The sequence below is a fragment of the Delphinus delphis genome, chromosome 1 (genome assembly GCF_949987515.2).
Source record: "Delphinus delphis chromosome 1, mDelDel1.2, whole genome shotgun sequence".
NCBI lineage: Eukaryota > Metazoa > Chordata > Mammalia > Artiodactyla > Delphinidae > Delphinus > Delphinus delphis.
Window position 1 is genome coordinate 149,845,482 of NC_082683.1, and position 20,348 is coordinate 149,865,829.

Here is a 20,348-nt window from a genome sequence, read left to right on the forward strand (position 1 = left end):
CTGTTTTTTGTTTGTTTGTTTTGGACTAATATCTACTATTTATTGGAAAATTTCAAAGCACCCTGCAACATATCACGTACGTTATCTCAGTGGTTTCTCACAGAAGCCCAGGGAAGTATGTATTATTACCTCCACATCTTACTGAGAATGTAAGAGTTTCAGAAAGGATAAGCCATTGGCCCAAGATCAAACTGCTAGGGAGAAGCCAAACCATAATTTGATCTTACTATGCCTCAAAATTATTTTTTTTATAAGCACTCTGAGTTTTAAAAATTGCTTTGGAAACAAAATCCCCCCAAATAATGCCAGAATGCAAAAGGTACATAAAAATGTCCAAAACTGTGGGGTTTTTTAACCAAAAATGTTTTAAATAACAGATTTGAAGATCATTTGTATAGTTTTTTCCTCTTAACAGGAGGTCAAACCTGGGACTAAAGTGGATTCCTTGTTATTGTTATTATCACCTCATGTAAATTAAAAAAACAGGAAGGAGAAAAGCTCGGAAAGAATTCTAGCTGAGGCCCCAAGTGTGCAATAAAATGTAAAGATCTTAATAAACAAAAGCCCTGAAGAAAAGCATTCAAGAGGCCCGCAAGTTTAATAAAACACGAGTTCAATTAATTTTGTGCAGCTGAACTAAACTGAACGGAATGAGAGCTGGCAGAGCTCCTACTCAACACACTATAACGCTGATGGAGTAAAAATGAACGGAATCGCTGTTGGCCCCAGAGATACTACAGACGCGCCCGCTCGAGCCACTCGCGTAGGCGCAGAGCCGAGCAGAAGGGGTGAGGCGCCAGGGTGCACCGCTCCGCGCAGGGATCCGCCCCGCCTTCTCCGGCCCCGCCCCCCCACGCTTCAGTTCCCAGCCTTGCCACTAGGGGCGGCCGCGAAGCTGCGCGGCCCCGGTTTCCAGCCGGGCCCCTTTCCCAGCCGGGCCCAAGCATGGCTGCCCCCAGGACTGCGGGTCGGGAAGCCGCCGTGCTCGCGCTTTCCTGACAGCCCCTGGCTGCTGTGGTCTCCTTCTCTTCCCCAGGCCACTCCAGCAGACATGTTTGCCAAGGCCTTTCGGGTCAAGTCCAACACGGCCATCAAGGGGTCGGACAGGTGAGGGAGAGAAGAGCCTGCTCTGCCCACCAGGGCACCCAGACATCTCTCAAGCTCCGCTGGCTCACAGCCTTTTCTGGGCTGGGTCAGCCGACTTGGGGTGGAGGCCGAGGGGTACAGCCGGAGAAGGGACCCCGGGGGGCGGGCCAGGGTGAGTTAGACGTGTTTTGAGAGTGAAGATGGAGAGGAGGCCTGATTTATCTCCCAGGCTGTCTTTTGGATATTTTAGTGAGTTTACGAGAAAGCGTAATTCAATCAGCGCGTACTGACTGCAGTCTGTTTAAGGTGTCGTGGAGGATGCAGAAATGAAGGAAAACGGGGTCCCTGCCCTACCAAGAGCTTTGAGTCCCTTGGGAGAGATTAGATGGGGCACGGAGAACTACAAGTATACGAGAAGAAGTGTCTAGTGATTACCACTGGCAGGAGAGACAGATGGAGGGTGAGGTGAGAGAGGATAAGGCACATGTGGTAAGAGCTGTTTTGCAAATGAAGGTATCACCTTGGGAATTTTGGAGCCAGTGTTCTATAGTTGTCATTCTTGGTGCCCTAGCAGAGCTGTTTAATCATAGGTTGACAGATTTGTCAAGCATATATGAGAAAGGAGTGGGTCCAAGAGCTATGTGTGGAGTCAGGAAGGTAGGGCTTAGCTTCCAGTGGCAGGCTAACTTGGGTTGCTTACCGGATCTCAGTTTTTTCCTTTCTTTGTAAAATGGAAAGACATGCCCCAGGAACATGTGAAAATAGATGAGACATTGGATGAGAGAGAGAATGGGATGTTTTGGAAGAGTGAGAATAGGACATCATCAACCAGTCTTTTTCTTGGCCTTCGTGATTTTATAGTAAGTCTTGAGTCCTCAATATTTATTAAAATCCATCCAGGCAGCATACATACCAGGTATGTGTGCTCTCTGCAGGAGAAAGCTTCGGGCCGATGTGACAGCTGTTTTCCCCACTCTTGGAACGGATCAGGTCTCTGAGTTAGTACCTGGAAAGGAAGAACTCAACATTGTGAAGTTGTATGCTCACAGAGGGGATGCAGTGACTGTGTACGTGAGTGGTGGTAACCCCATCCTATTTGAACTGGAGAAAAATCTATATCCGACAGGTATGACAATGGGATGGAGATGGCCATTACTATGGTCCTTGCCTAATATCTGTTTCTTCCATTAATCTGTCTTCCTTAAAACAAATAAATGCAAAATCTCCCTAAGAATCTTTTTGGATTTCGTGTCCCTAGAATTGGGTCTTTCAAGATCAGAAACTGCTATAAAAGTGAGGGGAAAAAGGGTTAACACAAAAAAGAAGGTGGTTGCCAAGGGAAATTCTGAGGTGAAGAAACACTTGTTTCTAGTGGGTTAACTAGGGATTGGAGCAGAGGTCGTGAAAAGGGTGGAGTTTCAGGGCATGTAGAAAATGCTTCTTAGAACTTTCACTAGGGGAATTTTCTTAAGATACTGAAGAGATGCTGTGATGGGAAAGAAGCTGGGTTCGTTAAACTCCATACCCAGCTGTCTTCGTGGTGGACTTTGGTTGAGATCTCTCACAGGGATTCTTTCTTAGGCTCTCGTCTGGCTCTCAGGATTCTTTGCTTGCTTTCTTTGTCACAGATCTCAGAGAGGCAGTGTCCTTTTCTCTTTTCCTTGGCTGCTGACACCTACTTTGTCATTTGGGGGCTTTTCTTCCTCCCAGCTTGGCTGCAGCAATGCAGTGCAGTCTCCTACCCCAGGCCACCCCTACCCCCACCCTGCTTTGCTGCTGTACACATACAAGCCCTTTTTGATCTAAGGGTTTTACTGCTAATCCCTGTGGAAGCAGAGAGAATAAAAATAATAAACATGGGAAAGTTTCAGAATTTCTTACAGGCTTGTGCCCTGGTTTCGGATTACTTGCTTCTGAGGTCATAAAAGGAATCCTCGTGGGGGCTCTGTCCCTACTTTTATCCACTATGGCCATTAGGGGCTGCTGCAGTCCAGGTGGAACGATAGGTGCCTCCACGTCTCAAGTGACACCCAGTGTCTTAAGTCTCCGCCTTCTTCAAGACTGCAGCCTCCTTGAGAAGGGAGTCAGCCTGCTGTAAACTATATGGAATGTGTTTCCCACAGGAAAAGGGGCACTCAGTTCCCAGAGAGGGGGAAAGGGATACTGGACAGGCAAAAGCAGATGTTCACTTCATCACTAGTTTTAGCCTTACACATAAATATCCAACTTTGGCAATTAAACAGACAAAGCTGTAGCTCACTTCATGTGTCTTCCGACCAGTAAAAGTGATAACTTCTCAAGATCATAGATTGAGAGAAACTACTGCAAAGAGCTCAATATAAATATGTAAAGAATGCAGGTCTCTAAGGCTAAAGGGAGCAAGGATTCTAAAGTAAATAGCATATAACATATAAACCGCTTCACAAACTTGGGGTAACCTAATTTAAAAAAAAAAAGAATGCAACTTCTTTGGGCATCCCCTTACAACCTTCTCTCTAGCTTTGAGTTGAGTTTCTTTTCTACATCTTGATTAATGTGCCCTTAGTGTTTGGCTTTGCCATTCCCCAGGGGGTTGACTTTTGGGCAGTAAGTGTTTTCTGGCTCTCTTCTTGGACAGTGTACACCCTGTGGTCTTATCCCGATCTTCTACCAACATTTACAACATGGCCCCTGGTGCTTGAAAAACTGGTAGGGGGAGCAGGTAAGAGTATTTTCCTATATTCTGGATACTGGCTGAAACCTACTTAGTAAAGGCCAACTACTTTAATAAATGCATCCATTTTGTGCATTCATATGATTGAAAAATAGAATTTTTCCCCATGTCTGTTGCATCTCTTACGTGGCTGCTTCTATGAGCTCTCTGGGCCTCTCTGACCCTGCTGTAAGGCTTAAATAAGATAAGTAACATGAAAGTGCTTTGTGAACTGCCATATGCTATACTTTAGATTAATAAACTGAATTTAGGAAACCAGAATAAGATAGATCATGGAACTGGACCCTCAGCTTGGCGCTTCAGTTTGACCACTAGTCTCCCAGCAGGAAAAGGTCTGATCCTCAGTTTGCCGCTTTTAATTTTCATTATGAATAATGTAGTTGATGCTTAATAAATGTATGTTTGTTGAGCAAATGAATAAATGATGAAGTAAACTGTGGAGTTAGTTGCAATGCTTTTGTTTCCTGCAGATTTGATGCTGCCAGGACTAGTGGTGCCCCCTGCTGGTCTGCCTCAGGTACAGAAGGGTGACCTCTGTGCCATTGCCTTGGTGGGGAACAGGTACTGTGCCAGTCAGCTGTGCCTATGGGGAAAAAACTTAGGGAAAACTTGGGAGGGGTGGGAATGACAACTTCACAGCCTATGGATAAAGGATTAAAAGAAAAAACAGATTCTTCCTGAACAATTAGAGAGTGGGGAATGGCAGTGAGCCTGTGGGGTGTCCATACATCTGGGCCAAGTGTATTTGCTCCTGCTGCTTCTTTTTTAAAATTTAGTTGTTTTTTTTCTCCTTTAAAAATTTTTTTCTTAGATTTACAGAAGAGTTGCAAGTATAGTACAGACTCCTGAAATATTCCTTACCCAGCTTCCTGTAATGATAACATCCTGTATAAACACAGTACAGTTATCAACACTAAGGAATTAACATTGGTACAGTCCGTTTGACACTATTACAGACTTGATGCATATTTCCCCAGTTTTCCCACGATGTCTTTTTTCTTTTTTTGTGTTCAAGAATCCAGTCTAGGTACCACATTGCATTTAGTTGTCATGCCTTCTTAGTCTCCTGTCTGTGACATTTTCTTGGCCTTTCCTGCCTTTCATGGCTTCAACATTATTTTTGTCTAACATCCGCATCCTCATCCTCATCTTTTAATTATTTTTAATAGATTTATTGAGATATAGTTTTCATACTATAAAATTCACCTGTTTCAAATGTACAATTCAGTGATTTTTTTTTTAGTATATTTACAGGGTTGTTCAGCCATCACCACAGTGTCTCTTTTTTAAAATAAATTAGGAAGTAATCGTATGAACAGTTCTGAAAAATCAAAACCCTCTCACCCCATAATCCTTTTCTCCTAGAAGTAACCATTATCATTCTGATGCATGTCCTTGTCAGCCTTCTTCAATGCATATATACACGTGCATATAAAATGTATGGTCTGGGGTGTGTATGTTTAAAAATACAAATAAACAAACTTTATCCCTATTACTTTTTCACTTCAGGTAGTGGGGACATTTTCCGTGTCAGCAAGCACAGATAAGCTGAATCTTTTTACCCGCTGTGGGGTGATGGGAAAAGTCCTCTTCTAGTGGACATTGTGGTTGCCTCTACTTTGTCTCTATCACAAACAAGATCTTCCTGATGCCTCTAGGGACACTAGTGCCAATATTTTTCTAAAGTAGATACTAAGAAGCAGAACTGTTTGGCTGAAGATCGTGCATACTTTCTGTTGCCCTATAAAAATGCTGTGTCCCTCCTACCTACAGGGTATATGGAGTCTGTTTCCTTACATGCTCACCGACACTGGATGTGATGGGTCATTTTCATTTGTATCATCCTGAATGAAAAATGACATCTTATTATTTTACTCATTGCTTCTTTGAGAGAGAAGCATAGTAGGCATGGGAGGGGTCAGTGTTTAAAGATCTTACTTTTGCTGCTCATATTCTCCTATTTTCCTTGAACCTTTTGGAACCAAGCACCTAGAAATGTTTCCTTCCTTGTTTACCTGTAGCAAAACTTGAAGTTGAAAAGAATGGTGAAATTATTGATTTTTCCCCCCAGTATTCTATCCAAGATAGGAGAAAACTACATAAATGTGTATTTGGCCTCTCAGTTTGGCATTTAGAATGTATGTGGGAATGAAGCCTAGGTGGTTTATGGAAGGGGATGAGGGTACAAGGGAGTTTACTAAAACTGCAAGCCAGGTTCGAGACTGAAGTTCTTGAGCCATTGACCATTCCAAGGGTGGAAGACAAAGATCGGTCTTTTAGGAACTGGGAAAGAAGCCAAATTCAAAGATTCTGTGGCAGGAACTGACCCATGGGCACAGTAAGTGGAGCCACCGGATTAGCAAACATTTTTTTGAAGTTCAGGTGTTGGGAAATCTGCCCTTGAATCATCTACCTTAGGTCCAGGCAACGTTGCCAGGCTTGTATATTCCCCTCCTGTTAGCCAGCTGGACACCAGTCCTTACAGGCAATGTGTGAGCATTGCTGAGTAACAGTGGGCTGACAGAGATTTCCATTTGGGCTTTGGTAGTTTTTTTGTAGTTATTGTAAATGTGGCTGTTTCTTATATTATAAGAACTGGACACATCCAGTTCTTAGATAGATAGTTATACAGAGCAAGCCCTGTTACAAAGAACCAACTCAGAAGGAACCTTTAGTTGGTACCACTGTATCTCTCTTCTCTCTTCCCTGTGGCATCCCTCAGCCTAATTTATGGCATATGAATGGCCTCCCTTCTGAATTTCCATATAGGATGGCTATGCCTTTTTTAAATGGGGAGATAATTTATATTTTTGAAATTAAAGAAAGGAAACTTTAAATATCCTTCTGAGTCCTGCCTGGGTTTGATTCATAATAATATAACAATGATAACATCAGCAGAGGAGTTAATTACACAGAAGGGAATATTTGGTCAAGGAATTTTTGGAAGTCATATGTGTAGGTAATTTGAATAAGATTGAGACTGCACTGAGTTTTAGCTCTGTGATACAAGTGGATGCTTCAGATTTGCAACCGTGGTGCTTTGAACACATGTGTAGAAAGCTGGTCCTGACATGTGCCCTCCTGGAAGACTTTCCCTGACCCTTGTCTCTGGCCTCCTCCTCTCAGAGCCCCCGTTGCCATCGGAGTTGCTGCCATGTCCACAGCTGAGATGCTGACCTCAGGTCTGAAGGGAAGGGGCTTCTCTGTGCTCCACACCTACCAGGACCACTTGTGGTGGGTTCCATGCTTTTTCTGTTTTATAGGGAGCTGGGTGGGCGGAGAGAGCACAGGGCCTGGATTCAGAAGTGAGAGTTTTGATCCCTGCTGTGTCCTTAGTCAAATTGCTGACCCCAGACATTAATTTCCTTGCAAAATGTGGAGAAAAAAATATATATATATATATTTTTGCCTGTTTAGAAAAGAAATTACAGAGAACTTTATTTTCTAGGTGAATTGTAGAATCCTAGGGCTGGAAGAAGGCCTTAGGGACTGTCTTCTCTGCCTCTCAGTACAGTGATATTCTTTATTTTTATGGCACTGGTCGATCTGGCCTTTTCTGCCGTGTACATTAAGGCATTTTCTGACCCCATGACGAGTGCTCGGGAATTCTCACATCTGAATCCAAATCAAAGTAGAGTAGATCCTCAGGCACCAGGGTGATAACCTGATTACTTTCATGTTGTTCAAGTTCCACATTTCGGATCTCGTCCTCATTATGGAACTTGCACTTTCTCACTGTGACAGTTGCTCTCTGGAGCTGTATGTGAGTTTATTTTCTGGTTATTTTCTTGTCATTTAACCAAAATAGTAAGTAGTGCTTTTCTCGAAAGCAGTATACCTGGTCTTTTGGCCAAGTGTTGTGGCCTGTTGCTATAGATTTACCCTTACGTTTTTAGTCAGTCTTGGAGTTACTTATTTTACAAGTATTGGCCAAGCCCTGCTTTGCTGGAGGTACAGCCTCATCAGTCTGGGTTTCAGCAGGCATTTGAGGGCTGCTTACTCACGTACTCACAGCACCTTGTTTTCTGACTGTTAGTCTGGGCAATTAAGGTCCTGTTGTCTAAATTGTCTTATCAGTGGCTGCCTCAGTCTCCCCTCCTCCCACCCTTTCAAAATACTTATGGTATTTACCCGATCAGAATAGCCTAAACATACGCTGTGGCCTCACTAGTAGCCATACTAATAAGCCCTTCTGCAGCTGTTAGTAAAACTTTGTTTGACTTGCATAATCTTAGTAACATAAAGCTTTTTGCTTTTACCGCTCTGCTACGTGGCATCCCTTTTTTTCCTGTCTTCATAAGGCTTAATGGCATAAAACCATTGTAATCTCTACTCTGCAGGTTAGATTGCATTCTTTTTTTTCAATTGAGGTATAGTTGATGTACAATGTTATGTTAGTTTCAGATGTACAGCCAAGTGATTCTAGTGATCATTAGTATATCTAGTGATTCTAGATATAGATATATACATATATGTTCCTTTTCAGATTCTTTTCCATTCAAGGTTATTACAAGGTATTGAATATAGTTCCTGTGCTGTACAGCTGGTCCTTGTCATTTATCTATTTTCGGTTGCATTCTGATTTAACACAGAAGCAACTGTTTTTGCAGTCTTGAGCAGTCCAGGTGTTTGTAATTTGTTCCATACGCTCAACCTTGGGTTTGTATTTCACCAAACTGGTACTACAGATGCGTTTGCAATCTTAATTTGGTTATTTAATTCAAAATAGTTTTATTTTTAATTTATATGAAGGGAATACTTTGGAAGGGGAGCTCCACTTTAACTATGTTGTCTTTAATCTTTCTCTGTCCCTGTATTTCTGTTAATAATATTATTATTCCTTTGGGTTAAGGAGGAGGCAAGAATTACTCTCCCCATTTCAGAGATGAGGAAACTGAGGCATGGGACTTCTCTGGGCCCAGAATTGGAAACAGATTTTGAGAGGCACACCCAGGTTCTCTGGCCTCTCCTGGACACCCCTGCCTGTGGGTCTTACTCTCTCTGGACCCCCACTGACCCCCTGACCGGGGCTGGAGAGTGTTGCGGCTGCTGCTCAGTGTTTCTGACATGAGGTTTTTGCAGGCGATCTGGAGACAAGTCCTCTCCACCATCCATTGCTCCACTGGCCCTGGATCCCCCAGATCTCAGTGAAGAGAAGGGGTCTGTCCAGGCAGACACCACCTTGCAGGGAGACATGAGGCGCCTGACCCTGGAGGGAGAGGAGGAGGAGGGGGAGGTTCAGCAGAGGTGTGGGGAGAAGTCCCTGTCGGAAGCCACAGAAGACCCCAGTGTCGGGAGCCTGAACCCAGACCCCATGGACAGCAAGACCCTTCAAGGTACAGCTCTGGCAGAAGTAGGGCAGTCTCCTCTCAGTGTAGGAGACTTAAGTGCTCTGCTCTGCTTCTGACTAGAGCGGCACTACAGCTCCGGGAGTGGAGGGGAAAGTCCTTATTTTTGCTGAGGGTGGTGCCGCAGCCCTTTGCCATCTTACCTGGGAGTCTTCCGCATATGTCGCGTTTCCCTGGATACCCGTCGACTCTGCTATTTGGACTGTTCCCAGCTACACGGCCCTCTTAGTTTTCTTCTGCCTCTGACTTCTCTATCAGAGAAGCATCTGCGCCTGGCTGGGTGGGACTTTGTGGCCTGACCCCTTCTGTGGGGTGAGACCTCTGTAAAGGCTCAGTGTTCTAGAGAGTCTGCGAGCTTTGGTGCCTGGGAATGGGCTCCTTCAGAGCTGAGGGGTAAGGTACGGATGTCACTGTGCGGGGAGTTTACCTGTGCTGCGCGGGCCTTCTGCGGCCCTCAGGAAGGATGTGGTTCTTGTCTTTTCCTTGCAGAGCAAATGGACGAACTGTTGCAGAGATGCTTCTTGTGTGCTTTGAAGTACCGCGTCAAGAAGGCTGACCTCCCTTTACTCACCAGCACTCTCCTGGGCAGCCACATGTTCTCCTGCTGGTATGGAAGGATGGTGTGGGCTGGGGGCTGGGCGGTGGGTCTGTCTCTTGCTCTTTGGTGGTAGGATGGGACAAGGCTGATGGGGGAATTGTTTTAGGGACATGATGTGGAAAGAGTGAAGTGGAGGGTTGATCTAGCAAATACTGAGTTTTAAAGACTTAAGTTTTAGCCAGTAAAAGGATGTTGAGGAAATGAAGGTTAAAATTCGCAAGGCGCTTTGAGCACTGCCTCTGCTGTGGTGATTCTGGGCTCTTTTACTGATCGGGCAGCATGTCCTGCCCCGGAAGGGCCCTGGGGCAGCCTGTTTGTCTGGAGGCTTCAATCCCCTCACACCTTTCTGAAGAGTAGGTGGGCCAGATTAGGTTGTGTCAGCAGGAAGAATCGGTGTGAACCCCCCACCCGACCCGCACACACAGCCACCAGCAGAGGGAGTGTTACATGTGGGTTGAACCTGGACTTTGAAGACAGAGCCATCTGGGCTCAAAAACCAGCTCCCCAGGGTGTTGGAGCAAAGGTGTATTTGAGCCCATTACCAGGCTTCTCTGAGCCCTGATTTCTAACACTTGTAAGATTGCTGTCAAGATCAAATAACCTGACATTTAATAAGCACCCAGTAAATATTATCATGTCAGGAGATTTGCTTATTGGTTTTCACCTCAAGTCTGAATTTCTTTCTGAGAATTTTGCTCTGTTTTTTAAAAAAGTGGTTTTAAGGGGCTTCCCTGGTGGCTCAGTGGTTGAGAGTCTGCCTGCGGATGCAGGGGACACGGGTTTGTGCCCCGGTCCGGGAAGATCCCACATGCCGCGGAGCGGCTGGGCCCGTGAGCCATGGCCGCTGAGCCTGCGCGTCCGGAGCCTGTGCTCCGCGACGGGAGAGGCCACAGCAGTGAGAGGCCCGCGTACTGCAAAAAAAAAAAGAAAAAAAAAAAGTGGTTTTAATGTAATTCTCTTCCTCTACATGTGAGTTTCTTTAAGGCATTCTATACACGTATGGGGTCTGGAGTGTGTGGCAGGATACTTGGTAATTTGTCCTGACCTTGCTGGGTTGCAAGTAACTGGGAAAGGGGTAGAGGTTCTTAACCTGGGGTGGGTTCTAGAAGGGATCCCTATGAATCCCACTGCTTTTGCTTGTCACATTTTGAGAGAAGATGTACGTTCTGGGGAGATAGAATGATTACAGCTTTCGTTAGGGATCTTTCCCCCAAAGCTAACAGTCTATAAAGAGTCAGATAGTAATTATTTTAGGCTTTGCAGGCCCTACAGTCTCTGTTGCAACTGTGCAAGTCTGCCATTGTGGCAGTAAAGCAACGATAGACAGTAGATGAACGGGCATTGCCAGATCTGGCCTGCAGGATGTGGTTTGCCTTGCTGCCACAGTGAGCTTGGTGTTGCAGACGCTCACCTGGAGGTGAAACTTCTGAGGCCACAGAAGCCTGTCTAGTTTGAAAGGAATCTAAAGCTGTATCTGGTACAGTAGCCACAAGCCATGTGTGGCTATTTAAGTTTAAATTAAATAAAATTTAAAATTCAGTTCCTTAGTCACATTCGTCACGTTTCCCGTGCTTAATAGCCACATCTGTCTAGTGGCCACCACGTTGATAGCAGAGAACATTCCATCCTTACAGAAAGGCCTATTGGACAGCAAGGACCTGGAGGAGCTAAAGTCTGCATCTCTCTCTGATGCTGCCGATGGGCAGAGAGCTCTGGAACAGCGGCCTCTTTCTGAACGTGCAGGAGGAAGGCTGAGGAAAACGTCCTCCTCTCAGTGTCAGGCAGGCCGTACCACTACTGCTTTGTTAGCTTAACTTGCCTTTTCCATCTGCCATCAGCCCCGAAGGACGACAACTGGACATAAAGAAGTCAAGCTACAAAAAGGTAAGCGGGTCCCTTCTCTGCATACCCACACAGGGAGCTGTGTAGGGGCACACGTGGCGTGAGCTGGTGGACATGGGGAAGCCCTGTCTGCAGGGCTGAGGCTAGAATTAAGCTTTTTGATTCCAGATATAGGGGGCGGAAGAAAACTCTCCCTGGGCTGAGGCAGTTGGGTGGGCACCCACTCCCCTCTCTCCTTCCCACCCCTTTATATCTGATCCAAGTTCTGAAAGGCTTCACCGGCAGGGGCCCTTCCCTTCCTAACTGGATGAGGACAGGGACTGTCCCACGTCCCTCCCCGGGACCTGCCCAGCTCGGTGTCTGGCATGTCTCAGGTGCTCAGCGTGTGTGCAGAGTCGATGAGGTCCCCTACCACTGGCCCTCTCTCCCTTAGCTCTCTAAGTTCCTGCAGCACATGCAGCAGGAGCAGATTATACAGGTGCAGGAGCTGAGCAAAGGGGTGGAGAGCATTGTGGCTGTGGACTGGAAGCACCCGAGGTGAGTGCAGGGGGCCTGGTCACCGCAGCTCAGCTGGCCCCAGGGCACCTGGGCCACGGACCGGGAATCGCCGAGACACTAGTATAAAATGTGTTTTTTCTTTCCTTCTGCTGGGTTTTAGGATCACATCTTTCGTCATACCCGAGCCCTCCCCGACCTCCCAGACAATCCAGGAGGGTAGCAGGGAACAGCCCTATCACCCTCCAGATATAAAATCCCTCTACTGTGTCCCAGCCAGCATGACCCTGCTCTTCCAGGAGTCTGGCCACAAGTGAGTTTTTGGAGAGCAGCCCTTCTCTGCCTGCTTGGTGTTCTGGCCTATAATCCTTTCAGCCTGAGTAGTGTTCTTCTGTGACTGGCAAAACCTGCTCTGCCCCCTCCTCCCTTTCTCCCAGATCCAGCTTCAAGCCTCCTTCCCCTGGGAAGGGTCTCTGGACTAAGTGAATGAGAGAGTAGGTCTCTCCCTTTTCTACCTGTAATTATTCTTCACACGGCCCTGCTGGCCCCTGGCAGGAAAAGGGAAGAACCCAGAGGTCGAGAAGCTGAGGACATCGCCCTGCTGAGCAGGAAGTGAATCTTGGTATTTACAGTTTGTCTCCCAGCATAGCGTGAATAACGCCCCCCGTCACTTCTCACCTAGGAAGGGGAGCATCCTCGAGGGCAGTGAGGTCCGAACAATCGTCATCAACTACGCCAAGAAAAATGACCTGGTTGATGCAGACAACAAAAAGTGAGTGGATGGGGAGGGGAGCTCGCCCCATGTCTTTCAGTGTTCATCTTCAGAACATGTCGGGGGTGGCTGGGAGGGAGGGGTGCAGGAGATCACAGACTGCTAGCAATAATCAAGGCCAGTGGTTTCTAAACCATGGGCTGTGGACACTTAGAGCTGTGGTCTAAGGTAGTCAGATCCAGATATGCTGTCAACATTGACTGTAGCCTGAGTAAGCATCATCTCATATGTATCTACTGTTAATTTTCCAATGCACTTGCTCTTGTGAGGAACAAAATGCAAACTTTAAAAAATTTTACCAAAGCCATCTTAGCTCTTTGGTATTCTCTGTTTTCTTAGTAAGTGGATATAGAAGGTAAACTACTAAATGAAGAGTGTTTCATTAATTTTTTTGTTTTTAATTTCAAAAGATACCCTCATGATCAAAAAGTTGGGAACTACTGGTTTAATCATGGTTAGTTAGTAGCAGAAGTGAGCCGGGATCCCGGTCTTCAGAATTTTTTCCCATCCCACTTTCCCCTCCACTGCCTGTTTCTCCTTTGTTCTAGGAAAGCAGATGTGTACCTCCCATCCAGAGGGTACGTTGCTTCATGGACTGTGAACCCCTAATTGGTTCTAATAATCCTGAATGACTTTAAACAACACATAACACATGAATCCTGAGTGGACCCTGGGATCAGAAGGGGCGGGGCTAGCAGTTCTTTATTGCCTTTTCTTTCCCTTTAGTCTTGTGAAATTGGATCCCATCCTATGTGACTGCATCTTAGAGAAAGGTGAACAGCACACAGTCATGAAGCTTCCATGGGACAGTCTCCTGAACAGGTAGTGGGGATTGGCAGCCCCTCCCCAGTGTTTCCATCCCCTCCCCTTAATGTCTATCACATTGGACTTCAGAATTGTCCCTCTCATCAGCTCTGACTTTCTTTCCATAATTCACACCATGTCAGTCTACATAAACACAGGCTTGGGTAATTCTGACGCGGAGGGTCTTTGGAGCGATATGAGCCAACACAGTATAGAAGAACTTGAGAAGGAGAGAGAAGAGGAACATTAATTAGAAATAAGAGCTTCAAAAAAAGAAGGTGTGGGTGGGGATTGTCTTAAAGTCTTTTCAAAGGAAAGATTCTTATGCTCTTTCTTTTCCGTAGACCCAAAACTGAAAATAACTTGTATAAGGAGTTAGCAAACTAGCCTGTGGGCCAAATCCGGCCTGCTACCTGTTTTTGTAAATAGGGTTTTATTGGCACGCAGCCACACCCATTTGTTTACATATTATCTGTGCTGCTTTCCTGCTAAATGGCAGAGTTGAGTAATTTCAACAGAGACCATATGGCCCTTGAAAGCCTAAAATATTTACCACCTGGCCCTTTCTAGAAAAAGTTTGTCAATCTCAATATATATGCTAGCAAAAGAAAATCTGGTTAGACAAAAGGTAGAAATTCCTTGTGGTAAAGGTGTCTATAAATGATGCATGATTGCAGCATGTCAGAAATGTGAAGCAGCACTTTATTCTGCTGGGTAAGGGAGACTCTTGAGATAGTAAACTCCACAAGCCCGCCTGGGCAGGTTTTCAGAAGGCCAGGCAAGTGGACAGTTTCTAGGGGCTCGAGTCTCGGATGTTCCCTTCCCTGAGTCAGTGGGTCTTGACTGTGGCCACACTTTGGGGAGCTTTAAAAAATGAATCTTCCTGATGAGAGTCTCTGACTTAATTGGTCTGGGGTTTAGCTCCCTATCTGATTTGAATGATCCTACTGTGCAGGCAGAGGTGAACCGCCACCTGTAAGATCAGCTTCCATCTAGCTGTCTGCTGGGAATGGGATATGAGGAAATGGTTTCTGCTGGCTTTATCAGTCACCAACTCATTAACTCCTGTTTCAGATGTTTGGAAAAATTGCAGCCTGCCTATCAAGTGACCTTTCCGGGACAAGAGCCCATTGTGAAGAAAGGCAAAATCTGCCCAATTGACATCACCCTAGCACAGAGAGCTTCTAACAAAAAGGTAATTTTTTAAAGACACAACGTTTGAAGATGGTGATTTAATGTCCCTGCTAAGTTCTAGTCTCTCTAGTGTGATCGGAGGTTTTTAGATTGGCCTTAAACGCCTCAAAGATTGTTTAGGAAACACCCATGTTTGTGTGACTGAGCTAGGCCCTATGTAAAACAGGTAAAGCTGACCCCCTCCCTCACTGCTCTCTAGGATTTTGTGCTAGGAAACTTGCTAGAGCCTGGTTCTAAAAGTAAACAAGATCTTATATTTATTTTTTTCTTAGAACTATGGTAGGGGCTTTCAGCTCTTACTCATTCTGTTACCTCTTGGGCCTTGCTCAGTGAAAATAACTACTAAAGAATCGCTGAAGGAGGGACTTCCCTGGTGGTGCAGTGGTTAAGAATCTGCCTGCCAATGCAGGGGACATGGGTTCGATCCCTGGCCTGGGAAGATCCCACATGCTGTGGAGCAACTAAGCCCATGCGCCACAACTACTGAGCCTGCGCTCTAGAGCCCGCGTGCCTCAACTACCGAGCCCACATGCCGCAACTACTGAAGCCCACGTGCCGCAACTACTGAAGCCTATGTGCCTACAGCCTGTGCTCCGCAACAAGAGAAGCCACCGCAATGAGGAGCCCGTGCACCACAACGAAGAGTAGACCCTGCTCGCCGCAACTAGAGAAAGCCCACATGCACCAAAGAAGACACTACGCAGCCAAAAGAAAAAAAAAAAGGAAAGAATCGCTGAAGGAACTGAGTGTGTTTAGCTTGGCAACACAAAGTCGTAGGGAACAAATTACATCTGTCCTCAAATACGTGAAAAGCTGTACTTGGAAAAGGAGTGCACTTATTTTGTATGCCTTGAGAAGACAGAAATAAGATTATTGGGTAGAAATCCCAAGAAGCCAGACTTGGGTTCAAAATAAAGAACTTTCTAGTAGTGTGTGGTTATGAACGTGGGCTTTGAGATTAGAGACCTGGGTTCCAGTGTGGCCTTGCTGCTTGACTTTGAGCAAGTTACTTAATGTTATTTTGCCTGAGTTTCCTTATTTGAAGAATGGGGATAATACCTACCTCATAAGGTACTGTGAGGATCAAATGAAGGAATATATGTAGGCGAAGCACTTAGAATAGTACTTGGCATATAAACATTCAATAAATGAGAACCAAACAATGATAACCTTAATAATTAGCAATAGCCGCCATTTCTTGAATGTGTAATTATGTGTGATGATGGTTTTGTCTTTATGTTAAAAAGAGCCCCTGGGCTTCCCTGGTGGCACAGTGGTTGAGAGTCCGCCTGCCGATGCAGGGGACACAGGTTCGTGCCCCGGTCCGGGAAGATCCCACATGCCGCGGGGCAGCTGGGCCCGTGAACCATGGCCGCTGAGCCTGCGCGTCCGGAGCCCGTGCTCCACAATGGGAGAGGCCACAACAGTGAGAGGCCCAAGTACCGAAAAAAAAAAAAAAAAAAGAGCCCTTGTCTTTTGGCGATACGTACGGAAATATTTGCAGACGAGATCTGATGTCTAGGGGGATTTGCTTTAAGGTAACACAGGAATGGGGGTGGGTGGGGATATAGATGAATCAAGGTTGGTCATGAGTTGATAATTGTTAAAATTCATGATGGGTACATGGGAGCTCATCGTACTATTCTACTTTTATTTATGTTTTAAATTCTCCATAAAAAAAACTTTTAAAAAGTATATGAATTTTTTCATTATTAAATTTGTTATGGTGATCGATGATCAGTGATCTTTGATGTTACTATTGTGAAAAAGGTTACAACTCGTTGAAGGCTCAGGTAATGGGTAGCACTTTTTAGCAATAAGGTATTTTTTAATTAAGGTATATACTTTGTTTTTTAAGATATAATATTATTGCAAACTTAACAGTATAGTGAGAACATAACTTTTAAAAATATTTCATTGACGTATAGTTGATTTACAATGTTGTGTTAATTTCTGCTGTACAGCAAAGTGATTCAGTTATACATATATATATTCTTTTTTGTATTATTTTCCATATGGTTTATCACAGGATATTGAATATAGTTCCCTGTGCTATACACTAGGACCTTGTTATTTTTCCATCCTGTATTTACTAGTTTGCATCTGCTAGTCCCAAACTCCTAATCCTTCCCTTACCCACCCGCCTCCCCCTTGGCAACCACAAGACTGTTCTCTATGTCTGTGAGTCTGTTTCTGTTTCATAGATAAGTTCATTTGTGTTGTATTTTAGATTCCATATATAAGTGATATCATATGGTATTTGTCTTTCTCTTTCTGACTGACTTTGCTTAATGTGATAATCTCTAGGTCCGTCCATGTTGCTGCAAATGGCACTATTTAATTCTTTTTTATGGCTGAGTAATATTCCATTGTATATATGTACCACATCTTCTTTATCCATTCATCTGTAAATAGAATGATAGATAGGTTGTTTCCATGTCTTGGCTATTGTAAATAGTGATGCTATGAGCATAGGGGTACATGTATCTTCTCGAGTTATAGTTTCGCCTGGGTATATGCCCAGGAGTGGGATTGCTAGATCATATGGTAGTTCTATTTTTAGTTTTTTGAGGAACCTCCATACTGTTCTCCATAGCAGCTGTACCAATTTACATTCCCACCCAGAGTGTAAGAGGGTTCCCTTTTCTCCACATCCTTTCCAGCATTTATTATTTGTAGACTTTAATGATGGCCATTCTGAACAGTGTGAGGTGGTACCTCATTGTGGTTTTGATTTTCATGAGAACGTAACTTTTATATGCACTGGGAAACCAAAAATTCATGTGACTCATTTTACTGTGATACTCGCTTTATCATGGTGGGTCTGGAACTGAACCCACAATACCTCTGAGGTGTGCTTGTATTGGATGGGGTAGAAATAAAAAATCAATTTAGAAGCACAAAAATTAGTTATTTGGATGAAGGTACCATGGTTATAGGGATGGTGAACATAGGGGGTGAGGAGGCTTCTGAGGCCCTGGAAGGTTTCTGGAGGGGAGGGCATGTGGTCTGTACCCACCATCAGTCTTCTGTCCCCCACAGGTGACTGTGGTCCGGAACTTGGAGGCCTATGGTCTGGACCCATGCTCAGTGGCTACCATCCTCCAGCAGCGATGCCAGGCTAGCACTACTGTCACTCCTGCCCCTGGGACCAAGGACATCCTGCAGGTTCAGATCCAGGGAAATCAGATCCACCACCTCGGCCGGCTGTTGCTTGGTGAGCATCCCCTCTTAAGAAGCAGACACATTGGTCTAACTTGGCAAAGATCTTCCTACCAACTAAACTCACCCTAGTGAGTCTACCATATATGTAGCTTTTAGCAGCCAGAGAGAGGTAGAACTAATGTTTGAACTAGATCCTTTAGCCCCCAAATTCATTGTTTTCTCCACCATGCTAGTAGTTTTCTTCCTGGTTTTCCTTTTTTTGTAAGACATTTGTTGAGCACCCAAACTTTGCTAGGCACTTTGCTGGGCTTTTTGCAGGCTTGGTCTCTCTGAATCATAACGATGCTGCAGAACTGTTTCTGTTTTGCAGATGAGGAAACTAAGTTTCAGTACATTGCGCTGAGACATTCAGCTGTTCAGTGCTGCAGCTGGGCTCTGAACTTTGATTTGCTTGACTCCCAAGCCTAGGTTCTTTCTACCAACCCTGAGTCACCCAGCCTCCAGTCTGTCCTCAATGCCAGCTGCCGGAGTCAGCTTCCTAAAACAATGTGATCACATCACTCCTCTCTGAAAAACTTTTTATATCTCCCTAATGCCTTCAGAATAAACTCTTAAGCTCAATAAACAAGACCCTCCCAGCCCAACCCCATCTTCCATCCGGGTTTTCTGGCAGGTCCCTGATCCCCACGCCAGGCTTCAGCCGTGCTGGTCTCCTTTGCTGTTCCCCATGTGCACCTGCATATTCACACCTGGGTGCTTTCCTCTGTGTTGTCGCCTCACCTTGCGTGGCCTCTCACAGCCTGACCTTAAAGGCTCATTGGCCCAGCTCAGGGGTCACAGGAAGCCTGTCTTAGAACATGTCCCTTTTTTTTTTTTCTGTTTCCTTAAATTGACATTTAAAAAACTGCTAACATAGTACTTTCCAATTGTGTTTATATTTCTGGTTAGTGTCTACAACTTGGCTAATTTATTCTGTTGTCTGAACTCCCTGTTAGACTGAACTTCTTGAATCAGAGACCTTACCTTTTTCATCCTTTTTTCATGCCCAGGGTCTGGCCCATAGTAAATGCTCAATAAGCAAATTTATTTTATGATCTAAGGCAGTACCCAGCAGTTAACTTTTACAGTTGAGCCCCTTTAAGTGAAAACCCCATACGAAATACAGAGGAAAAAAGATAAACACATGACTGAACTCAGACACACATTCTCTCTTGTGAGAAAATTATAAATGCCTGAAGTACACCTAGAAGGTAGCTATCAACGTGAAAATTGCTGAAATACACACGTCATCCTCGAGGTGTAAGGATAAGTGGTCCATTCCCGTTGGAGTTGAGTTTGAGCTGGGTGGAGAAGAGCAGGTCATATGATGGAAATGGTTTGAACTGAGAGTTGACAGCAGGAATGAGCACACAGTGGGGCAAGAGGGCCAGGAGGTAGCTGTGCAGATTGGGGACCTTGGAGGTCGGGGCCAAGGAGGGTCATTGTAGACAAAGGGGAAGGAGTTGCGGGGAGGAGAGCATACACATGCCTCACTGAGGAGTTTCTGCCTTTTGGATTGTAGAAGAGTATCGGCTTCCTCGAAAACACATCCAGGGCCTGGAAAAGGCCCCCAAACCTGGCAAGAAGAAGTGACAGACTCTTGTTTCATGTGGTTGATCCAGAGGAAATCCAAGCTGTGGGCTGGTAATTTATATGAGTATTTTCTGCTTTTGCAAATTAAAAAAATATATAATTCTTTACCAAAATAAATTTTTATTCTAATCTAAATTTGATTTCCCTCCTGTTTCCTCCACTTAGCTAAAATGTACGAAGTTTTCAGATCAGAAGCCATTTTAAATGGACACTCAAGGCCGTTGTGGCGTGCCTTTTCCATTCATGTGGTTTCAGTCATTTTAGTTCGTCCTCTGCTTTCAAGGCTGAATAGCCCATGCAGAGTTCAGGCAGGTGGGCCCTTCCCATTTTTAAAGTCCCTCTACCAAATATTCAACAGCCTCTTGCTATTCTTACTACCTAATTAACCTCCTAGCCCAAAATCACTCCTTCACATCTTTAAAGGGCTATTTATATAGATATTTATATTTGTCATCAATCAAGGCAAAAGAAGGAAGGGTTGGCCTTAAGTTCTAGCAAAGTTTAGGCTATACAGAAATAAGAAACAGTGAAAGCATATTAGGACATGGAATTCTATACAACAATGAGTTTTCCCCAACATTGGCAACTGCCACTAACAGCCGTAAGTTGTGATGTGGCTGCAAGATGATGGCTTTGCTGTAGTGAAGTCTTAGCCAACAAATGCTTTCTTTAGCCTCAAACTTCTTCACCTGGGGCTCA

At 44.9% G+C, this 20,348-nt stretch overlaps 1 protein-coding gene across 3 annotated transcripts; it reads left to right on the top strand.

Moving 5' to 3' along the window:
- The first annotated feature begins 930 nt into the window (after positions 1–930).
- Positions 931–20,348, top strand: EIF2D (eukaryotic translation initiation factor 2D). 3 transcript variants are annotated; one of them, XM_060010163.1, is made up of 15 exons: positions 931–1,107; positions 2,022–2,212; positions 3,704–3,787; positions 4,270–4,360; positions 6,926–7,033; positions 8,882–9,135; positions 9,637–9,754; positions 11,584–11,629; positions 12,021–12,124; positions 12,246–12,395; positions 12,765–12,854; positions 13,581–13,676; positions 14,733–14,853; positions 17,895–18,069; positions 19,579–19,997. In XM_060010163.1, the coding sequence occupies exons 1-15, from the start codon at positions 1,052–1,054 to the stop codon at positions 19,647–19,649; spliced, it is 1,755 nt and encodes a 584-aa protein (XP_059866146.1). In that variant the 5' UTR covers positions 931–1,051; the 3' UTR covers positions 19,650–19,997. The 3 variants fall into 3 exon arrangements, with proteins under 3 accessions (XP_059866146.1, XP_059866153.1, XP_059866154.1); XM_060010170.1 differs by lacking the exon at positions 12,246–12,395 and having other exon boundaries at positions 19,579–20,348; XM_060010171.1 differs by lacking the exon at positions 931–1,107 and having other exon boundaries at positions 2,030–2,153; positions 19,579–19,992.

Coding starts and splice junctions, on each gene's coding strand:
- EIF2D (XM_060010163.1), top strand. CDS start 1,052: ATGTTTGCCAAGGCCTTTCGGGTCAAGTCCAACACGGCCATCAAGGGG. Junction 2,213..3,703: donor GAAAAATCTATATCCGACAG/GTATGACAATGG, acceptor CTTCTTGGACAG/TGTACACCCTGTGGTCTTAT. Junction 12,855..13,580: donor GTTGATGCAGACAACAAAAA/GTGAGTGGATGG, acceptor CTTTCCCTTTAG/TCTTGTGAAATTGGATCCCA.